This window comes from Halichoerus grypus, chromosome 3, assembly GCF_964656455.1.
Source record: "Halichoerus grypus chromosome 3, mHalGry1.hap1.1, whole genome shotgun sequence".
Taxonomy (NCBI): domain Eukaryota; kingdom Metazoa; phylum Chordata; class Mammalia; order Carnivora; family Phocidae; genus Halichoerus; species Halichoerus grypus.
The window spans coordinates 172,399,423-172,420,746 of record NC_135714.1 but is presented as its reverse complement, the minus strand read 5'-3'; the positions used below and the strand labels follow the sequence as shown (position 1 = coordinate 172,420,746).

General features: G+C 33.6%; 1 protein-coding gene and 1 non-coding gene across 2 annotated transcripts in view; both read left to right on the top strand.

Annotated features, from left to right (window-relative positions):
* ADAM2 (ADAM metallopeptidase domain 2) overlaps nt 1-21,324 on the top strand; it is a 154,126-nt gene that overhangs the window by 93,499 nt on the left and 39,303 nt on the right. The window contains exons 13-15 of the mRNA XM_036118916.2: nt 3,135-3,233; nt 3,347-3,542; nt 20,882-20,987. Of these exons, the coding sequence (XP_035974809.2) occupies nt 3,135-3,233; nt 3,347-3,542; nt 20,882-20,987 (401 nt within the window). The remainder of the gene's footprint in view (nt 1-3,134; nt 3,234-3,346; nt 3,543-20,881; nt 20,988-21,324) is intronic.
* LOC118552488 (U6 spliceosomal RNA) lies at nt 6,865-6,971 on the top strand. Its single transcript, XR_004925561.1, has one exon. It is a non-coding gene; the product is annotated as a U6 spliceosomal RNA (small nuclear RNA).

Below are 21,324 nucleotides of genomic sequence, written 5' to 3'. Positions count from 1 at the left end.
AAGTCAATCAGAGAAAGACATGTATCATATGACCTCACTGATATGAGGAAGTCTTAATCTCAGGAAACAAACTGAAGGTTGCTGGAGTGGTGGGGAGTGGGAGGGATGGGGTGGCTGGGTGATAGACATTGGGGAGGGTATGTGCTATGGTGAGCGCTGTGAATTGTGCAAGACTGTTGAATCACAGATCCGTACCTCTGAAACAAATAATACATTATATGTTTAAAAAAAAGAAGAAGATAGGAGGAGGGGAAGAATGAAGGGAGAAATCAGAGGGGGAGACGAACCATGAGAGACAATGGACTCTGAGAAACAAACTGAGGGTTCTAGAGGGGAGGAGGGTGGGGGGATGGGTTAGCCTGGTGATGGGTATTAAAGAGGGCGTGTATTGCATGGGCACTTGGTCTTATACACAAACAGTGAATCATGGAACACTACATCAAAAACTAATGATGTAATGTATGGTGATTAACATAACAATAAAAAATTTTAAAAAAATATTAACTAAACTTTGTTGTAAACATATGTGCTGTCATCCAGACTTTGCATTTATAGGGCACAGGCAGAATAGATTTAGCATAATTTTTAAGGGCCCTAGAATTTTTGAAATGGTAAATTGGTATTAACTTCAACTAAAAGTGACCAACTGCGTTAACCCCCAACAAGAGAGTCAGCCTGTCCTTTGAAACTTTGAAGCCAAACATTACCTTCTCCGCCCTACCTATGAAAGTCCTAGGTGACATCTTTCAATGGAAGGGTGTTTTATCTACATTGGAAACCTATTGTTTAGTGTAGCCACCTTCATTAATTATCTTAGTCAATCTTCTAGATAACTTGCACAGCTTCTACATCAACACTTGTTACTTAACCTTGCTTTCTTATGTGGTGGATATAGCTTCTTTCTTTAAACCTCATGAACCAGCCTCTGCCAGCTTCAGGGTCTTCTGCAGCCTCCTCACCTCTCTCAACCTTCATAGAATTGAAAAGAATTAGGGCTTTGCTCTGGATGAGGCTTTGGCTTAAGGGAATGTTATCGTTGGTTTGATCTTCTATCCAGACCACTAAAACTTTCTCCACATCAGCAATAAGGCCATTTTGCTTTCTTATCATTCAGGTGTCACTGAGCAGTATTTTTAATTTCCTTCAAGAACTTTTCCTTTGCATTCAAAACTTGGCTAACTTTTTGGTGTAAGGGTCCTGGCTTTTGGTCTATCTCAGCTTTCAACATACCTTCCTCATTAAGTTTAATAATTTCTAGCTTTTGACTTAAAGTGAGAAACATGAGACTCTTCCTTTAACTTGAATACTTAGAGGTCATTGTAGGGTTATTAATTGGCCTTATTTCAATGTTGTTGTGTCTTAGGGAATAAGGAGGCCTGAGAAGAGGGAGAGAGAGGAGCAACTCATCAGTGGAACAGTCAGAGCATACACAATTAAGTTTATTGTCTTATATGGGCATGGTTCATGACAATCCCCAAAATTGCAACAGTAACATCAAAAATCACTGAAAACAGATCACCATAACAAATAGAATAATGATGAAAAAGTTTGAAATACTTAAAGAATTACCAAAATGTGACACAGAGACTGTTTGAAAAATGACACTGATAGACTTGCTTAATGTAGGGTTGCCACCTTCAATTTGTACAAAATGTAATATCTGCAAAGCGCAATGAAGTGAAGCACAATAAAATAAGGTACACTCATATTTCTTCCAAACCTAAGATCTGCTGGCATTCAGGAAAATAAATATATAAAGTTTTCACAAGTCAAATAGAAAATGAGGTATATTTGTGGCTTTGACTATTTTAATACAGGTCAGTATTTAAGTAAAAAATATTTGGACCATACATAATCAATAAAAGCATGTTTTCTAACCCACAAAAGTCTTAGATAAAGCTGCTGGATTAGAGGGAGGTGGAAGAGTTGAGATAAAAGGAATGCAATAAAGGAGAGAGATCCTGAGACTTATAATGGGCATATGGATGTGAGAAAATCAAGACATGAAAGGACTTCAGTGTTCCCTACAGCAGTAGCTAAAGTCACACGTGTATACCCTCCCCAATATGAAAGTGAGCTTTTAGATACCTAGTTGGATGATTTGTTTTTAAGAAATTATTTCTCAGTACCAACTTGTCTTTTCTTGTTTGGGTCTGAATGGAAACTCTGAAAATTTCTAGTAAAAATTCACAGTTGTGTATGTTAGCTCTATTAACTATCATATAATTGAGCCAGTCCCTGTGATATAACTTTATTCTTTGGAATCCCATATAGATAGCAATAACAATGACATTGATTAGGTAGAATAGTTCTGGAAAATACTGCAAATTTAGTTTACCCTAGTAAGTATTATGCTATAATTCATATTAAAATTAGTGAAATTCATGATTTATTTTTGTGTAACTTACTGAGAATTTTGTCCAATTAACCCTATTCCAAATCCTGGGGAATTTAAAAAGTAAGTGTGTCTGTGTGTCTGTGTGTCTGTGTGTAAGCATTGTTTCTATAGCCTTCTCTTTTCTTATCTGTTGCTTTTATTAAGCATAATAATTGAATTTTTAAAAACAAAATCACTGGTCATGGATAGAATCATAGCATTAACCAAGGCATAATAAGATATAGATAGTGATATAAAGGTGATAATTTCCATCATGTTTAGAAATATTATTTTCTAGCTCTTTGTCTTTAGAGGATTAAAAGTAAAGTAAACTTTGGACATCATATAAAAGTTACAGACTTATTAAAACACAATAGATTCATAAGAGTTGATTAGGAATTAGTCACTATAATGAAACTGATAAATCATAGTTTCTGTTTATTTTATGTCTTGTATTTAACTATCTCTTTGTCTACCAGCACCAGAGAGCTTGATGTCTTGCCTTTGGTGGACTCCAGGGTTTCAGAAAATCCTACTACCAATATAATCAAACCTACACTAGGGATATACAGTACAGCATAGAGTAGTAACTAATAAATATCTGTTATGTAAATGAATAAGTGGCTTTACTTTTTATGTTTGCCATGTGAATTAAGCATCTATCTGTATATTATATAATATACTGTTATCATTAAAATATCTACCTAATGCAAGTAAAAGTTGGAAGATACTTCAGAGCATTTGATTTGCCTTTCAGGATTGTGATGCTAAGCCAAACTCATGCTGTAATCCTGCCACATGTACACTAAAAGCTGGCTCAATTTGTGATACTGGTATATGCTGTACAAATTGTCAAGTAAGAGCCTTCTTAAATTTTCTACATTACCTACATGAACAAAGTCATCTTCTTTATAATATTTATATGTTCACATTCTGCTTTATTCAATGTCATTTACTTCATCCCATCAGTATTCAGCAAAAGGAGTAATATGTAGGCCTCCCACTGATGAATGTGATCTCCCTGAATATTGCAATGGATCATCTGCAACATGTCAAGATAACGTTTTTGTTCAGAATGGGCATCCATGTGGAGAGAATCAATGGCTCTGTCTGAATGGAAGTTGTATAAGTGGGATAAAACAATGTACAGATATATTTGGTGAAGGTATTTATTATAATTTGATTTCCCATATATGTATTTTTCTGGAAACTAAAAAAATAGATATTGATACATAACTGTGATTTAAAAAAATAATGTGATTTTTAGTATAAATATTTTAAAGGATTACAGAAAGAGATAAGGAATACTGTAAGAAAAAAATCGGATAAGTTGTCTGGAATTAAAGTTATGAATTGTTTCCACAAAATAATAAAGGGAAACATTCAAAGTCTATGGGATCTTCATTTGAGGAAGAAGAAAGCAGACTGAACATAAGTTACACTTCCCTCTCTCACTCCATATCCACAGTTTTCTTAGTAAATATAAAATAAATACATACGGCTATGAACATTAAAGGCCAAAGTTGGCATATGAGTACAATTTAAATCACACATGCAGATACACATGGCCAGATACATGCATTCACACCTAGGAACTACAAGGATAGCTTATGAAAATCCCAAAAAAGGGTCATGAAGATCCAGTAACTATGAAACTATTGAAAGATGATGTGCACCAAGGTTGAAAAAAAAAGGAAAACCATGGTACAAAATATACACAGAATCATTTGCTGAAGAAGATGGAGACAACAGCAATGGCAGCAGCATGTCATGTCTATATCAGAAGAAGAAAGAACAATTGACAGAGAAAATAAGCAGGATACTCATGTAAATAGCCGGGTGGGTCAACCTTTTCTCAATGGTAACAGGTAAATGCCTACTCTAATTTCTGTGTAAAAAGGTGTTGCAAAGAGATTATCCACTCCCAAAATAAACATACAATAACTACTGGTTCCAAGAAAGGCAACACAAAGATACAAGGAAAGAAACTTATATAATGGTAAAGTGCTCTCCCAAGGAACTAGGTGATTTGAACCACAAAGGAAATTTTGAAGAAAGATATCTCTACCTCTCCATCTCTCTCTCTTTATTATCTATCATCTATCTATCTATCTATCTATCTATCTATCTATCTATCTATCATCTATCTATCTATCTATCTATCATCTATCTATCTATCATCTATCATCTATCTAATCTATCATCTATCATCTATTTATCATCTATTTATCTATCTATCTATCATCATCTGTCATCTCTCTTTCTCTCTATCATCTCTCTATCATCTATCTTTACCTATCTTTTATCTATATCATCTCTATCTTTTCATCTACATCATCTACCTATCTATATCTATACATATATATAGATAAATAGAGAAAGGGAAAGAAAGAGAAAGAGAAAGGAAAAGAAATTCTTGATTTTAAAGGTATACTGGTTAAAATGTAAAAATAAGCATATTGGTTAGATAATTGGAAAGGTAGAACTTCTGCAAGGTAGAATTGCAAATTTCACCCAATGTTAAGTAGGTAGATGCCAAAAAAAAAAAAAAAAGTATATGAAAGCACACATTTGAACTCCTATAATTTGCTTTCCAAATTTATTTGTGTAAGAATTGGTTGTGAATGATGTCCAAAAAAAGGGAGACTAAACCAGGAGATAGAAGAATTAAGCAAGAAATCATCATAGAAATTAGCAAAATTCATTTTTGACTAAGATACATATCTCTTAAAATATACATATTTTAAAATATAAAGAATAGTATGAAATGGAGTTATTAATATGTCAAAAATGTTAATCCCTAGATGAATAAAAATAGAAAAAAATAGTTTCACCAAGAAAAAAAAAACAAACCTGAAACAAAACTCAATCATTCCAATAAAATGTAGCACAAAGCAAAATTAAAAATTGGCATAAGTCAAGTATTCATTTTATAATTTAAGACAGCTACAAAAATAATAATAAAATAATGTGAAACTACAAGCTCATAAAGGAGAAAAACAAAAACAATAACAATACTTGATTAATTCCAAAGAAGACAAGAACAAAGTTTAAAAAAGGACATAAACTAGGACAATAAATTCTAAGACAGCTTATTTACCTTTAAATATTTAGTAATTACATTAAATATAAAACCTGTATTAAATATTAAGTTTAGGGAAAGGATGCAGCAAGTAGTGAGAAAATAACTGGAAAAATTAAGATATATTTTATTGATGATATTTTAAAAGGTACTAGACTATAATGAAACCAAAAACAGCTAATTGTTTAAATTATGACAGGAGAGAAAGTTTGCATATTTTAGGGGACCACTGTTAGCCAATTTTTTTCCTAGAGACATTTGGAGATTTTGAAGTTGAAGATCAGGCTTGGGTTAGGCAGAGATCTTCTATTAGAAAAAAAAAAAAGAAAAAAAGAAAAATTTAGCAGTTGAAATTTAAGGGGACTGTCAAAACCACAGAAAATTTTTTCCATGAGGCATTTTTGGAGCTCTGAAGCTGCTCAGCAATTTGGTCAATTAGGTTAAAAACATTAAAAAGGCATTATGAATTTCCCTGTAGTCACAAGATAATCAAAGACCAAATGGTAGAAGAAGCTTGCCACCAGAAAACCTTAATCTTCTAAAAGATTTCACTGCATTTTGAAGTGCCTATGTTAGGAGGCTAGGAAGCTGTTCTGAGATTCTCTAAATAGCAAGAATTTATCTCAGGCAGACTTACAGTGAAAACAAATATTGACAAGGCTATCAATCAGTAGCTTACAAGGGTCACACCCAAGATAATGAGACAGATGTGGAATAAGACTGTACATCAGCCCTGGCCCATTTCATTGCCTGATTAGATTTCAGTGATCACTACCTCACTCAATCTGCCTAACTCAGGAAAGAGTCATTAAAAAGATAAAATAGAGAATGGAAAGTAGCAATATTTAAAGAGATAAGAACCAATACTTTTCAAAATGAAAGTTAATCCCACAAATTCAAGATGCTCTAAGAATCTTAAGAAGAATGTCTTTTTTTTTCTAAAGATTTTATTTATTTATTTGTCAGAGAGAGAGGCAGGGAAAGACAGAGAGCAAGCACAAGCGGGGGGGGGGGCAGCAGGCAGAGGGAGAAGCAGGCTCCTCGCATAGCAAGGAGCACGATGGGGGACTCGATCCCAGTACCCCGGGATCATGACCTGAGCCGAAGGCAGCTGCTTAACTGACTGAGCCACTCAGGCGTCCCAAGAAGAATGTCTTTAAAGAAAAAACACATAAAGACATCCTAGCAAAACTACTATGAAAAGATGAAAACAAAACATCTAGAGTGGGAGAAAAAGGTACAATAACTTTTAAAAAACAAGTGTGAGTCAGATTTCTTGTCAACAATTATAGAAGCCAGATGACAAAGTGAAGACACTTCTTAAGGGCTAAAAGAAAGTAACTGCCCACCCAGAATTCTGTAATGAGCAAAAATACCCTTTAAATCCTTTCAATAAATATGCTTGGTGCTCGCTTTGGCAGCACATATACTAAAATTGGAACGGTACAGAGAAGATTAGCATGACCCCTGAGCAAGGATGACGTGCAAATAAATGTGCTTGAACAAGTGTACATTCACAGGCAAAAGAATGAATTTGAACCCCTGCCTCACACCAAACACAAGAATTAACTTAAAATGTATTATAGACCTAAATGTAAGAGCTAAAACTGTAAAACTTTTAGAGGAAAACATAGGCATAAATCTTAAGTGACCTTGGATTAGGCAATGTTTTCTTAGATAAGATACCCAAAGCACAGGTCATAAAAGAAAAAGGAATCATCTGGACTTCAAAAATTTAAAGAACTTTTGTTCTTCAAAGAAAATCACCAAGAAAGTAAAAAGATAGCTCAAGGAATGGAGAATATATTTGCAAACCCATATTTTTAATAATGGACATATACAGAATACATAAGAAACATTCAACTCAACAATAAAAAGACAATGTAGTTTAACAAAAAGGAAAAAAAATGAGTAGACATTTCTGAAAAAAAAAAGACATAGAAATGGCAAATCACATGAAAGATGCTCAACATCATTAGTCATTAAGGGAATGCAAATTAAGACCACAACATGATACTTGTTCACATTCACTAGGATAGCCATAATTAAAAGACAATAGCAATTTTTGTGAGGATATGGCAAGATCTGAACTCATGCATTGCTAGACATAAAATGGTACAGCTGCTTTAGAAAGCAATTTGGAGGTTCCTCAAAATGTTGAACATAGCAGTTTAACCCTTGGTATATATACCTAAGAGAACTGAAAACATGTCCCCACAAAACCTTAAATACAAATGTTCATCATACCATTATTCATAATAGCCAAAATGTAGAAACAACCCAAATGTCCATCAACTGATGCATGAGTGAACAAAATGCAGAATATTATTTAGTTAATAAAAATGAAGTGATGATTTTTGCTAAATGTGAATAAATTTTGAAAACCTATGCTAAGCTAAGAAAGCCAGTCACAGAAGACCACAGATTCTGATTCCATTCATATTTAGCTTACAAAATAGGCAAATATATAAAGACATAAAGTAAATTAATAGTTGCCTGAGGCTAGGGGAGGGAGGGAGAGGATGTATGTGATTGTATGTATTTTGTTTGACATATATACAGTTTAATATTATAACATATAGATGATCACCTTTACTGCCCCAACTTAATACTCTTGAATGCACTGCAATGCAGTATCTGCTAAAAATTAAGTGTTTGTTTGGCTGGTTGGTTGGTTGTTTTTAAACCTAAAAGTGTGAATGTTTCTCATGCTCTCAGTCATTTTTCTCTACCTGGCCAATCTTAATGCTATTTTAATTTCTCTCCCTTTATAATTATTCTAATATCTCAAAGATAAGTCATCTTAGGCTTTTGTATCTTCTTCATACATCTTGACATGGCTCTCTTCCATATAAACTTAAGAACCAAATTAAAAAATTAACTCATACATTAATTTTAGTTGAATTGATATCCATGTTATTCTGCAGATGACCTAATGAGTGTGAAGTGGTGTGGTTTTGATTTGCATTTACCTGAAGACTAATGATGAACATCTTTTCATGTGCTTATTGACCATTGTATTTCTTGTTTGGAGAGATATCTATTTACATCCTTCAGCTATTTTTTTTAATTGGGTTATCTTTTTTATTATTGAGTTGTGATAGTTCTTTATATAATCTGTATTGTTTATTGTTAAATTCATGTTTTGCAAATCTTTTATTTCATTGTGTAGATTATGTCATCACTTTCCTGATAGCCACCTTTGAAATGCAAAGTTTTAATTCTGATGAGGTTCAAATTATCTATTTTTGTATGTGTCTGCTTGTGATTTTGGTGTTATAAACAAGAAAGTATTGCTTAATCCAAGGTCCTGATTTACTCCCCCCCACTTTTTTTCTGGGAGTTTTATATGTTTTCCTCTTAAATTTGGGTTTAAAATCCATTTTGAGTTAATTTTGTATATGGTGTGAAAAATGGTTCCAAATTAATTCTTTAGCGTGTGGATACCCAATTGCCCCAGCATCACTGTTGAAAAGATGATTATTCCCCCATTAATTGACTTGGCATCTCTGCTGAAAAAATCACTTGATTGCAAAAGTAAAGGCTTATTTCTGGACCATCAGTTCTATTCCATTGATCTACACATGTATATGCTTATGTCAGTAGCATACTGTCTTGATTACGATAGCTTTGTAGTTTAGAAATCAGGGATGTGAGGAATCCAACTTTTTTTTTCTTTTAAGATTATTTTGGCTATCCTAGGTCTCTTGCATTTCTTGAATTTCAGAATCAACTTGTCAATTTCTGCAAAAAAGTCAGCTGTGGAATTTTATAGTAAATTTGTGTTGAATTTGTACATCAATTTGAGGTGTAATGTTACATCAACTATATTGTTTTCAATCCATAAACACGAGATGTCTTTCCAATATTTGTATCTTATTTAGTTAATTTTAATTAAATGTTTTATAGTTTTGTGACTATCAGTATACAAGCTCTATACTTCTTTTGTTAAATATATTTCTTGATATTCTTTTTGATGCTATTATAAATAGGATTTTTTCAAATTTCATTGTTCATTACTAGTGTATAGATACCAATTGATTTTGAGTATTGAACCTTTATCCTGCAACCTTGCTAAAATTCTTTATTAGTTCTAGTAAATATTTTTAGTGGATTCCCAGAATTTCTATATATCAGAAAATGTCATAGGAAATGGATATATTTTAATTTCTTAATTTATAATCTAAATGCCTTTTGTTTTTTCTTCTTGGCTATTTTTCCTGATTAGTACTTCCAGTACAATATTGAGTGTAAGTACTCAGAGCATATATTCTGACTTGTTCACTATCTTAAGGGTTGAGCATTGAGTTTTTCATTATTAAAGGTGATGTTAGCTCTGGTTTTTCATAATCCTCTTTATTAGGTTAAGGAAGTTCCACTTCTGTTACCCACTTTTTAAGTTTTTTTTTTAATCAAGAGTTAAATGCTAGGTTTTCCTGTCCTCTTCTGTGTTTATTGGAATGATCATATTTTTTGTCTTTCAGTTTATTGATACAGTACCATTACACATTAATTTCCAGCCTTGCATTTTTGGAAAAAATACCGCTTGGTCATGGCGTATTATTATTATTTTTTTATATTGATGGATTGTTGGTGTATACTTGAAATTTTTTTATTGTGAAAAAATATACATGACATAAAATCATTTTTACCATTTTTAAGTGTACAATTCAGTGTCATTAAGTGTATTCACATTACTTTACAAACACCACCATCATCCATCCCCAGAAATTTTTTCAATTTTCCAAACTGAAACTCCATATCCATTAAAGTTAACTTCACTGTTGATTTTCATGTACAAATGTTTTTAAAATTTTGATCTATATTTTCTTTTGTGCCTGTGATTTTTGGCATCAAAATCAAGAAATAATTGCCAAATCCAATGTCAAAAAACTTTTCCCCTATATTTTCTTCTAAGAGTTTTATAGTTTTTACCATAGTGCATAGATTAGTTGAATCACTGTGCTGTATACCTGAAACTAATGTAACACTGTGTATCAACTATACACAAATAAAAAAAGATTTTAAAGTTTTTATTTACATTCCAGTTAGTTAACATACAGAGTAATATTAGTTTCAGGTGTACAATTTAGTGATTCAACATTTACATGCAACACCCACTGCTCATCTAAACAAGTGCACTCCTTAATCTCCATCATTTTTTAAAAAGAGTTTTATAATTGTAGCTGTTACATTTATGTATCTAATCCATTCTGTGTTAATTTTAGGATATCATGTAAGTAAGCATCTAGCTTCATTCTTTTGCATGTGTATATCCAGTTTTCTTAACACCAATTGTTGAAAAGTCTTTCCTTTCCAACTGAATGGTATGGGTACCCTTATCAAAAATTATTAGACATAGATGGAAGGATTTACTTCTGGGGTCTCTATTTTATTCTATTGTTGTATGTACCTGTCTTTATGCTAGCATGCCAATATACATTGTTTTGAATACTGTAGCTATTGTGGTAAGTTTTGAAATCAGGAAGTATGAGACCTCCAAGTTTGTTCTCCATTTTCAAGGTTAGTTTTTCTATTTGAGACCCTTGAGATTCCATACAGATTTTAGGATGGATTTTTCTATTTCTGTAGAGACATATTGGTATTTTGATAAGGTTTGCTTTGGAGCTGTAGATCACTTTGGGTGATATTGCCATCTTAATAGTTTGTCTTCCAAGCCATAACATGGGATAACTTTCCATTTTTTGGTGTGTTTTCTTTAATTTTCTTTGGCAACATTTTGTGGGTTTCATTTTACAAATTTTATTACTCTGGTTAATTTTACTTATAAGTATTTTTTCTTTTTGATACACTGATAAATAAAATTGTTTACTTAATTTCTTTTTGGAACTTTCCATTGCTAATGTATAAAAATACAATTGATTTTCATGTGTTAATTTTGTATCCTGAAACTTTGCTGAATTTATTAGTTGTATGTGTGTGTATGTGTATGCATGTAAAATCCTTAGGGTTTTCTATGTGTATGAAATCATGGCAACTGTGAACAGAGATAATTTTACTTTTTCTGTTCCAATTTGGGTGCCTATTATTTCTTTTACTTGCCTCTTGCTCTAGACTAGGACTTCTACTACATTAAATAAGTGACAAAATCTTACATCCTTGTGTTGCTCCTTGTCACTAGAGGAAAAGGTTTCAATTTTTCACCATTGAGTATTACGTTGTGTTTTTTATAGATGGTCTTTATTATATTGAAGTACTTTCCTTCTACTTCTAGTTAGTTCAGTGTTTTTATCATTAAAATGTATTGAAATTTTCATATGCTTTTTTCTGCATCAATTGATATGATCATGTGTTTTCCCCCCTTTATTCTGCTATTTTGGTGTATAACATTGACTTTTTTTATATATATTTAATCATCCTTGTATTGCAGGAATAAATCTCACTTGATAAATGAAGTATAATGCTTTTATTTTATTTTTTATTTTTAAAAATTTTTTTAAAAAGGTTTTATTTATTTATTTGAGAGAGAGAGAGAGCACAAGCAGGGGGAGTTGGCAGAGGGAGAGGGAAAAGCAGGATCCCTGACATGGGGCTTGATCCCAGGACCCTGGTATCATGACCTGAGCTGAAGAAAGGCACTTAACCAACTGAGCCACCCAGGACCCTGAAGTATAATGCTTCTAATATGCTTTAGAATTCAGTTTACTAGCATTTTGTTGAGGTTTCTAAAATCACTATCCATAATGGGCATTAATCTGTAGATTTTTAAAAAAGTTTTTATTTAAATTTCAGTTAGTTAACAGAGTGTAATATATTGGTTTCAGGTGTACAATATGGTGACTCAACATTTCCATGCAACAACCAGTGCTCATCACAGCAAGTGTGCTCCTTAATCCCCATCACTTATTTAACCCGTCCACCTACCCACCTCCCCTCTGGTAGTCATCAGTTTGTTTTCTATAGTTAAGAGTCTTCTTCTTTAATTTCTTTTTTTCCCCCATCCCCCATGTTCATTTGTTTTGTTTCTTAAATTCTATAGATTTTTTGAAATTTTTATGTCTATATTTGTGAGAGATATTGTTCTAATCTTTTTTATCTTTTTAGAAATGGCTTGAGTTGTTTAATAAGTCGCACTGAATGATGCAAAAGCATTCCTTACACATATTTTTGGGAACTCTGTAACATATTGTATTAATTGTCTGAAAATTTTGCAGAATTTACCAATGAAGTCATCAGCACTCAGCCTTTTCATTGGAGGAAATTTCCTGATTAATAATTCAAATTCATCAGCTTTGTTGATCTTTTCAAAGAACAAGATTTTGGTTTCGTTAATTTTCTCTGTCACTTGTCTATTTTTTATTTTATTGTTTTCTGCTATATTCCCTATTATTTCTTTCCTTCTGTTTGTTTTATGTTTAAAATTATTTTTTTAGTATCTTAAGATGGAAACCTAGGTTGTTATTGTGAAATATTCTTTCCTATTTTAAACATTTACCGATATCAGTTTCTAAATACTGCTTTCAATGTTTCTCATAAATTTTTCTATGTCATGTTTTTATTCTTATTCATTTTAAAGTATTTTCTCATTTCCCATGAGATTTTTTTCTTTGGTTCTTTGGTTATTTAGGAGTGTGTTTTTTAATTCTCATGTTTTTTTTTTCTGAAGTCTTGCATATTTTATTGGAGAAAAAAATAGAACTTGAAACCTTCAGAAATGAACTCTTTCATATTTCCATCACCAAATAATTACCTCCTCCCTTGAAGCTACCAGGGGCCTTTCTCCTTGGATGATACCCCACTTGTCTTCTTTTTTTAAATTTAATTTTTAATTGTTATGTTAATCACCATACATTACATCATTAGTTTTTGATGTAGTCTTCCATGATTCATTGTTTGTGTATAACACCAAGTGCTCCATGCAATACATGCCCTCTTTAATACCTATCGCCAGGCTAACCCATCCTCCCAGCCCCCTCTCCTCTAGAACCCTCAATTTGTTTTTCAGAGTCCATCGTCTGTCATGGTTCGTCTCCCCCTCCGATTTCCCCCCTTCATTCTTCCCCTCCTGCTATCTTCTTCTTCTTCTTTTTTTTAACAGATATTGTATTATTTGTTTCAGAAGTACAGATCTGTGATTCAACAGTCTTGCACTTTTCACGGTGCTCACCATAACACATACCCTCCCCAATGTCTATCACCCAGCCACCCCATCCCTCCCACCCCCACCACTCCAGCAACCCTCAGTTTGTTTCCTGAGATTAAGAATTCCTCATATCAGTGAGGTCATATGATACATATCTTTCTCTGATTGACTTATTTCGCTCAGCATAACACCCTCCAGTTCCATCCATGTCATTGCAAATGGGAAGATCTCATTCCTTTCGATGGCTGCATAATATTCCATTGTATATATATACCACCTCTTCTTTATCCATTCATCTGTCAATGGACATCTTGGCTCTTTCCACAGTTTGGCTATTGTGGACATTGCTGCTATAAACATCGGGGTGCATGTACCCCTTCAGATCCCTACATTTGTATCTTTGGGGTAAATAACCAGTAGTGAAATTGCTGGGTCCTGCGGTAGCTCTATTGTCAACATTTTGAGGAACCTCCATACTGTTTTCCAGAGTGGCTGCACCAGCTTGCATTCCCACGAACAGCGTAGGAGGGTTCCCCTTTCTCTGCATCCCCGCCAGCACCTGTCGTTTCCTGATTTGTTAATTTTAGCCATTCTGACTGGAGTGAGGTGATATCTCATTGAGGTTTTGATTTGGATTTCCCTGATGCCAAGCGATGTTGAGCACTTTTTCATATGTCTATTGGCCGTTTGGATGTCTTCTTTGGAAAAATGTCTGTTCATGTCTTCTGCCCATTTCTTGATTGGATCATTTGTTCTTTGGGTGTTGAGTTTCATAAGTTCTTTATAGATTTTGGATACTAGCCCTTTATCTGATACGTCATTTGCAAATATCTTCTCCCATTCTGTCGGTTGTCTTCTGGTTTTATTGACTGTTTCTTTTGCTGTACAAAAGCTTTTTATCTTGGTGAAGTCTCAATAGCATGGGGTTTTTCTATTTCTTTGTGTCTTCCTCAATTTCTTTCATGAGTATTTTATAGTTTTCTGAGTACAGATTCTTTGCCTCTTGGGTTAGATTTATTCCTAGGTATCTTATGGTTTTGGGTGCAATTGTAAATGGGATCGACTCCTTAATTTCTCTTTCTTCTGTCTTGTTGTTGGTGTATAGGAATGCCACTGATTTCTGGGCATTGATTTTCTATCCTGCCACTTTACTGAATTCCTGTATGAGTTGTAGCAGTTTTGGGGTGGAGTCTTTTGGGTTTTCCACATAAAGTATCATATCATCTGCAAAGAGTGAGAGTTTGACTTCTTCATTGCCAATTTGGATGCCTTTGATTTCTTTTTGTTGTCTGGTTGCTGTAGCTAGGACTTCTAATACTATGTTGAATAGCAGTGGTGATAGTGGACATCGCTGCCCTGTTCCTGACCTTAGGGGGAAAGCTCTCAGTTTTTCCCCATTGAGAATGATATTCTCTGTGGGTTTTTCATAGATGGCTTTTATGATATTGAGGTATGTACCCTTTATCCCTATATTCTGAAGAGTTTTGATCAAGAAAGGATGCTGTACTTTTTCAAATGCTTTTTCAGCATCTATTGAGAGGATCATATGATTCTTGTTCTTTCTTTTGTTAATGTATTGTATCACGTTGATTGATTTGCAGATGTTGAACCAAACTTGCAGCCCAGGGATACATCCCACTTGGTCGTGGTGGATAATCCTTTTAATGTACTATTGGATCCTATTGGCTAGTATTTTGGTGAGAATTTTTGCATCAATGTTCATCAGGGATATTGGTCTGTAATTCTCCTTTTTGATGGGGTCTTTGGTTTGGGGATCAAGGTAATGGTGGCCTCATAAAATGAGTTTGGAAGTTTTCCTTCCATTTCTATCTTTTGGAACAGTTTCAGAAGAATAGGTATTAATCCTTTTTTAAATGTTTGGTAGAATTCCCCTGGGAAGCCATCTGGCCCTGGGCTTTTGTTTGTTGGGAGATTTTTGATGACTGCTTCAATTTCCTTAGTGGTTATAGGTCTGTTCAGGTTTTCTATTTCTTCCTGGTTCAGTTTTGGTAGTTGATACATCTCTAGGAATGCATCCATTTCTTCCAGGTATCTAATTTGCTGGCATAGAGTTGGTCATAATATGTTCTTTTAATTGTATTTCTTTATGCTGGTTGTGATTTCTCCTCTTTCATTCATGATTTTGTTGATTTGGGTCATTTCTCTTTTCTTTTTGATAAGTCTGGCCAGGGGTTTATCAATCTTGTTAATTCTTTCAAAGAACCAGCTCCTAGTTTCGTTGATCTGTTCTACTGTTCTTTGGTTTCTATTTCATTGATTTCTGCTCTGATCTTTATTATTTCTCTTCTCCTGCTGGGTTTAGGCTTTATTTGCTGTTCTCTCTCAAGCTCCTTTAGGTGTAGGGTTCAGTTGTGTATTTGAGACCTTTCTTGTTTCTTGAGAAAGGTTTGTATTGCTATATACTTTCCTCTTAGGACTGCCTTTGCTGCATCCCAAAGATTTTGAACAGTTGTGTTTTCATTTTCATTGGTTTCCATGAAATTTTTAAATTCTTCTTTAATTTCCTGGTTGACCCATTCATTCTTTAGTAGGAAGCTCTTTAGCCTCCATGTATTTGAGTTCTTTCCGACTTTCCTCTTGTGATTGAGTTCTAGTTTCAAAGCATAGTGGTCTGAAAATAGGCAGGGAATGATCCCAATCTTTTGGTACCAGTTGAGACCTGATTTGTGACCTAGGATGTGATCGATTCTGGAGAATGTTCCATGGGCACTAGAGAAGAATGTGTATTCCGTTGCTTTGGGACGGAATGTTCTGAATATATGTGAAGTCCTTTTGGTCCAGTGTGTCATTTAAAGTCTTTATTTCCTTGTTGATCTTTTGCTTAGATGATCTGTCCATTTCAGTGAGGGGGGTGCTAAAGTCCCACACTATTATTGTATTGTCGTTGATGTGTTTCTTTGCTTTTGTTATTAATTGGCTTATATAATTGGCTGCTCCCATGTTAGGGGCATAGATATTTACAATTGTTAGATCTTCTTGTTGGATAGACCCTTTAAGTAGGATATAGTGTCCTTCCTCATCTCTTATTACAGTCTTTGATTTAAAATCTAATTTGTCTGATATAAGGATTGCCACTCCAGCTTTTCTTTGGTGTCCATTAGCATGGTAAATGGTTTTCCACCCCCTCACTTTCAATCTGGGGGTGTCTTTGGGTCTAAAACGAGTCTCTTGCAGACAGCATATTGATGGGTCTTGTTTTTTAATCCAATCTGATAGCCTGTGTCTTTTTGATTGGGGCTTTTCGCCCATTTACATTCAGGGTAACTATTGAAAGATAGGAATTTAGTGCCATTGTATTGCCTGTAAGGTGACTGTTACTGTATATTGTCTGAGTTCCTTTCTGGTCTATGTTGCTTTTAGGCTCTCTCTTTGCTTAGAGGACCCCTTTCAATATTTCTTGTAGGGCTGGTTTCATCTTTGTAAATTCCTTTAGTTTTTGTTTGTCCTAGAAGCTTTTTATCTCTCCTTCTATTTTCAATGACAGCCTAGCTGAATATAGTATTCTAGGCTGCATATTTTTCTCATTTAGTGCTCTGAAGATATCATGCCAGTCCTTTCTTGCCTGCCAGATCTCTGTGGATAGGTCTGCTGCCAATCTAATGTATCTACCATTGTAGGTTACATATCTCTTCTCCTGAGCCTTTTTCACGATTTTCTCTGTCTCTGAGACTCATAAGTTTTACTATGAGATGTCGGGGTGTTGACCTATTTTTATTGATTTTGAGAGGGGTTCTCTGTGTGTCCTGGATTTTGATGCCTGTTTCCTTCCCCAAATTAGGGAAGTTCTCTGCTATAATTTGCTCCAATATACCTTCTGCCCCTCTCTCTCTTTCTTCTTCTTCTGAGATCCCAATTATTCTAATGTTGTTTTGTTTTATGGTATCGCTTATATCTCAAATCTGCCCTCGTGATCCAGTAGTTGTTTATCTCTCCTTTTCTCAGCTTCTTTATTTTCCATAATTTGTTCTTCTATATCACTAATTCTCTCTTCTATGTCATTTATCCTAGCAGTTAGTGCCCCCATTTTTTATTGCACCTCATTATTAGCCTTTTTAATTTCGACTTGGTTAGATTTTAGTTCTTTTATTTCTCCAGAAAGGTTTCTCTAATAACTTCTATGCTTTTTTCAAGCCTAGCTTGTATCTTTAAAATCATGATTCTGAACTCTAGGTCCGACATCGTACTAATGTCCGTATTGAGTAGGTCCCTGGCAGTCGGTACTACTTCGTGTTCTTTTTGTTGAGGTGATTTTCCGTCTTGTCATTTTGTCCAGAGGAGAATAGATGAATGAGAGAACAAAATGCTAACAGGGTAACAACGTCCCCAGAAATAAACTCTAAACAATTCAGAAAAGACCTTCCAGAAAGTGGTCACTTTTCTGTTCAGAGAGTTTTTGCTATTCTTTTCTTCGATCTCCTGTTGAGTTTGTAGGTGTTCAGAATGGTTTGATCCCTATCCAGCTGAATTCCTGGGACCAGATGAAATCCAGGTCTCCTACTCCTCTGCCATCTTGCTCCGCCCCCTAATTCTCATGTTTGTACATTCACTAATATACTTTTATTATTGGTTTTTAATTGAATTCCATGCTATTCAGAGAACATAATTTCAATCCTTTTCAATTTCTTTAGACTGTCTTAACCTCACATATGCATGGAGAAGAATATGTATCTTGCTATTGTTGGATAGAGTGTTCTACAGATATCTGTTAGGTCTAGTTCTTTTGTAGTGTTCTAATTTTGTATTTTCCTTACTGATTTATTTGTTCTGTCCATTATTGAAAGTAGACAAAAATAATACCTGACAAAAATCAGGTATTTAATTTTATTACTATAGTTATAAAGATCTTTCAACTTTGGCCTACTTTTATGTCCACCATCAAAGGCCTGATTTTTGTCAGGTATTATTTTTGTCTATTTCTTCTGCCTGTTGTTATTTCATAGATTTTGGTGATTTCTTCTTAGGGAACACATTTATAACTAATATTTTCTTCACAGATTGACTCTCTTATCATTGTAAAAATTCTTTGGTTGTCTTTAGTAATAATTTTTTTTCTTATACTGCATATTTGTGATGTTGGTACAGGCACTCCAGTTTTCTTTGTGTTATTGCTCTGGGTTTTGTATTCCCTCATGATTGTGGATCACTATGCCTGGGGTGGCATTTGTGCCTCAGCCTCTCCTACCAAATTCTAAGAGGGTTTTTTCTCCTTTGCCTAGTGTGTAGGAGTTGCTCAATTAGTTTTTAGTTTTTTTGAGATGAAATTTTTACATATGGAACTGAAGATTTGGTGTGCCTGTGGAGGAGGTAAGTTCAGAATCTTCCTACATTGCCATCTTGAATTAGAACTTCTATCCCCATTAGCATTTTAAAGATGTTACCCTGTTGTCATATGGTTTCCATATTTTCTAAAGAAAATCTGTCCAATTGTGTCTCTTTTCTCTTTGAGCCTTCAGGATTTTCCCTGTTTTTTTTTTTTTTTACCAGTCTTCATATCATATGTTTGGATGTATTTGTGTATGTGTGTGTGTTTAATTCTTCTTAATGTTCTGTGAATTTCTTGGAACTTGGTGTAAATTCTATATTATTATACAGATTTTCATAAAATTTCAATTTACATTTAATTATCTCTCCATAAAATTACTTCAATATATTTATTTTTGATACTTTTCTTTCTTGCATATTTATATCCTTTATAATTAATTTTCATATATATGTATAATTGTTCTCTTTCTCAACTATTTTAATATAGGTAGATATCTTTATCTTATATTTTTTTCTTGAGTGATAAAAACATTTCTAGTTAAATTTTTTTCATTTTCTTCAACCTTTGCTTTTTTGAATCCCTGCTTTCAGTCTAAAGTGCTTTTTGTATAGATACTATTATTATCCATCTTTTTTTTTTTGTTAAGTGTATGAAATGACAGACTAACCACTTTAATTAAGTCAAAAACTGATATGTATTAAGCTTTGGTTAGAGTTTAAATAAAGTTCAGTCTATCTAGTTCACTGTTGTTTCCATGGCATAACTCTTCAGGGTTTTCAACTGAGAGTTGTTATTTTACTGAGACTCCTTCCCTTGGCAGATATGTAACCACAACACAGAAACTGCAGAAAAATCTACACTGCTTTATGGACGTCATCTCCTTATATCTTATTTTATTTTGTTATCTAAAATTTTTTTTATTTAAAATCACATATAGCGTATTACTAGTTTCAGAAGTAGAGTTTAGTGATTCAACAGTTGTATTTAACACCCAGTGCTCATTACATCAAGTGCCCTCCTTAATGCCCATCACCCAGTTACCCTATCCCCCCACAGACCTCCCCTCCAGGAACCTTCAGTTTGTTTCCTATCATTAAGAATCCCTTATGGTTTAATCTCCTGCTCTTCACATGTTTAGAAGCAATAAAAAGCTTTGAGGGGAGAATAAACAATATGTTGAGGCCCCTTGGATCTTTAATTTTATTACTATAGTTATAAAGATCTTTCAACTTTGGCCTACTTTTATGTCCACCATCAAAGGCCTGTTTCACTAGCTAAGTATATAATTTTGACTTCTCACCCATAACCAGGTTTGCAAATGACCTCTGGGATAAAATAAACTGCTTATTTTCAGTTCACTAGAGCCTATAGGAGTTTCAGCTGAGATCCTGATGTGTCCATTGTGGATCCTCTTAGGTGTGCCATTTTTCTTCAGCACCACAAAGCAGTGGTTAAATCTTCATATCAAAGGTTTTTGGGTTAATCTTTCAACTATAGTAGAACTAATGGAGGTTATAATAAATAAACTGCTCTTTAAGTAGGTTAGCTCTTATGAGAATTGAACACATCATGTGCATGGATAGGATAGTGAATGTAAAAATTATGACTCCCCAGGATCTTCTGGTTTGAGGAAAATACGGTGAAAAAATAAGATATTAGTTTCATAGTTTGACTTGATTTCATTTCACTTGAAATAAAAAGACATTTATGCAAAATAGGTTCTTGACCAATAAGTTAAATTTTAGTTTCTTATACACTTATAGATATCTAGACTTACTAAAAATTAACAAAATGAACTGCACACCATGGTTAAATTTAAGGTATCTTTTTGGATAGTAGACAGGAATGCTGTCAATTTTTAAATATTTCATTGAAATGATTTTGTGTGATCTTAAATCTAGGTTTGTTTTCAATTTATGTTATGATCATATTTTCTACAATGTATTTTAGACCATTTCAGAATTTCAAATATATTCATAAATTATTTTAAATTAACATAAGCTCAATATGACTAACCACACATTTTTTTTTCAGGTGCAGAATTTGGTCCTGAAGAGTGTTATTCTCACCTTAATTCTAAGGCTGATCAATCTGGGAACTGTGGTTCAGGTCCTTCAGGATACATACAGTGTAAAACTAAGTATGCTTTAAGAAATCTATGTGAGAAACTCTATTTGTTGCTTTAAATTAGAAAATACCACCAGATAATTAAGCTTATGAGTAATCAGAATATTACTTGATTATGAAGTAAGACTATAAATTATAAATGTCTTTAATAGAATATTTTTACTGCTCTTTCTCAGATATTCACTTATCCTTTGTACCTTCCCATAGAGTGTTTAATTTATATAAGTACATTAAAAACAGTTAGACAGACTGATCATTCTTATTTTGCATTCTGTCATTTTAATTTTACAAAGGATGAGCATTCTTATAGTGATGAAATGACAATGCATGAATTTTTACTATCCAGTAAG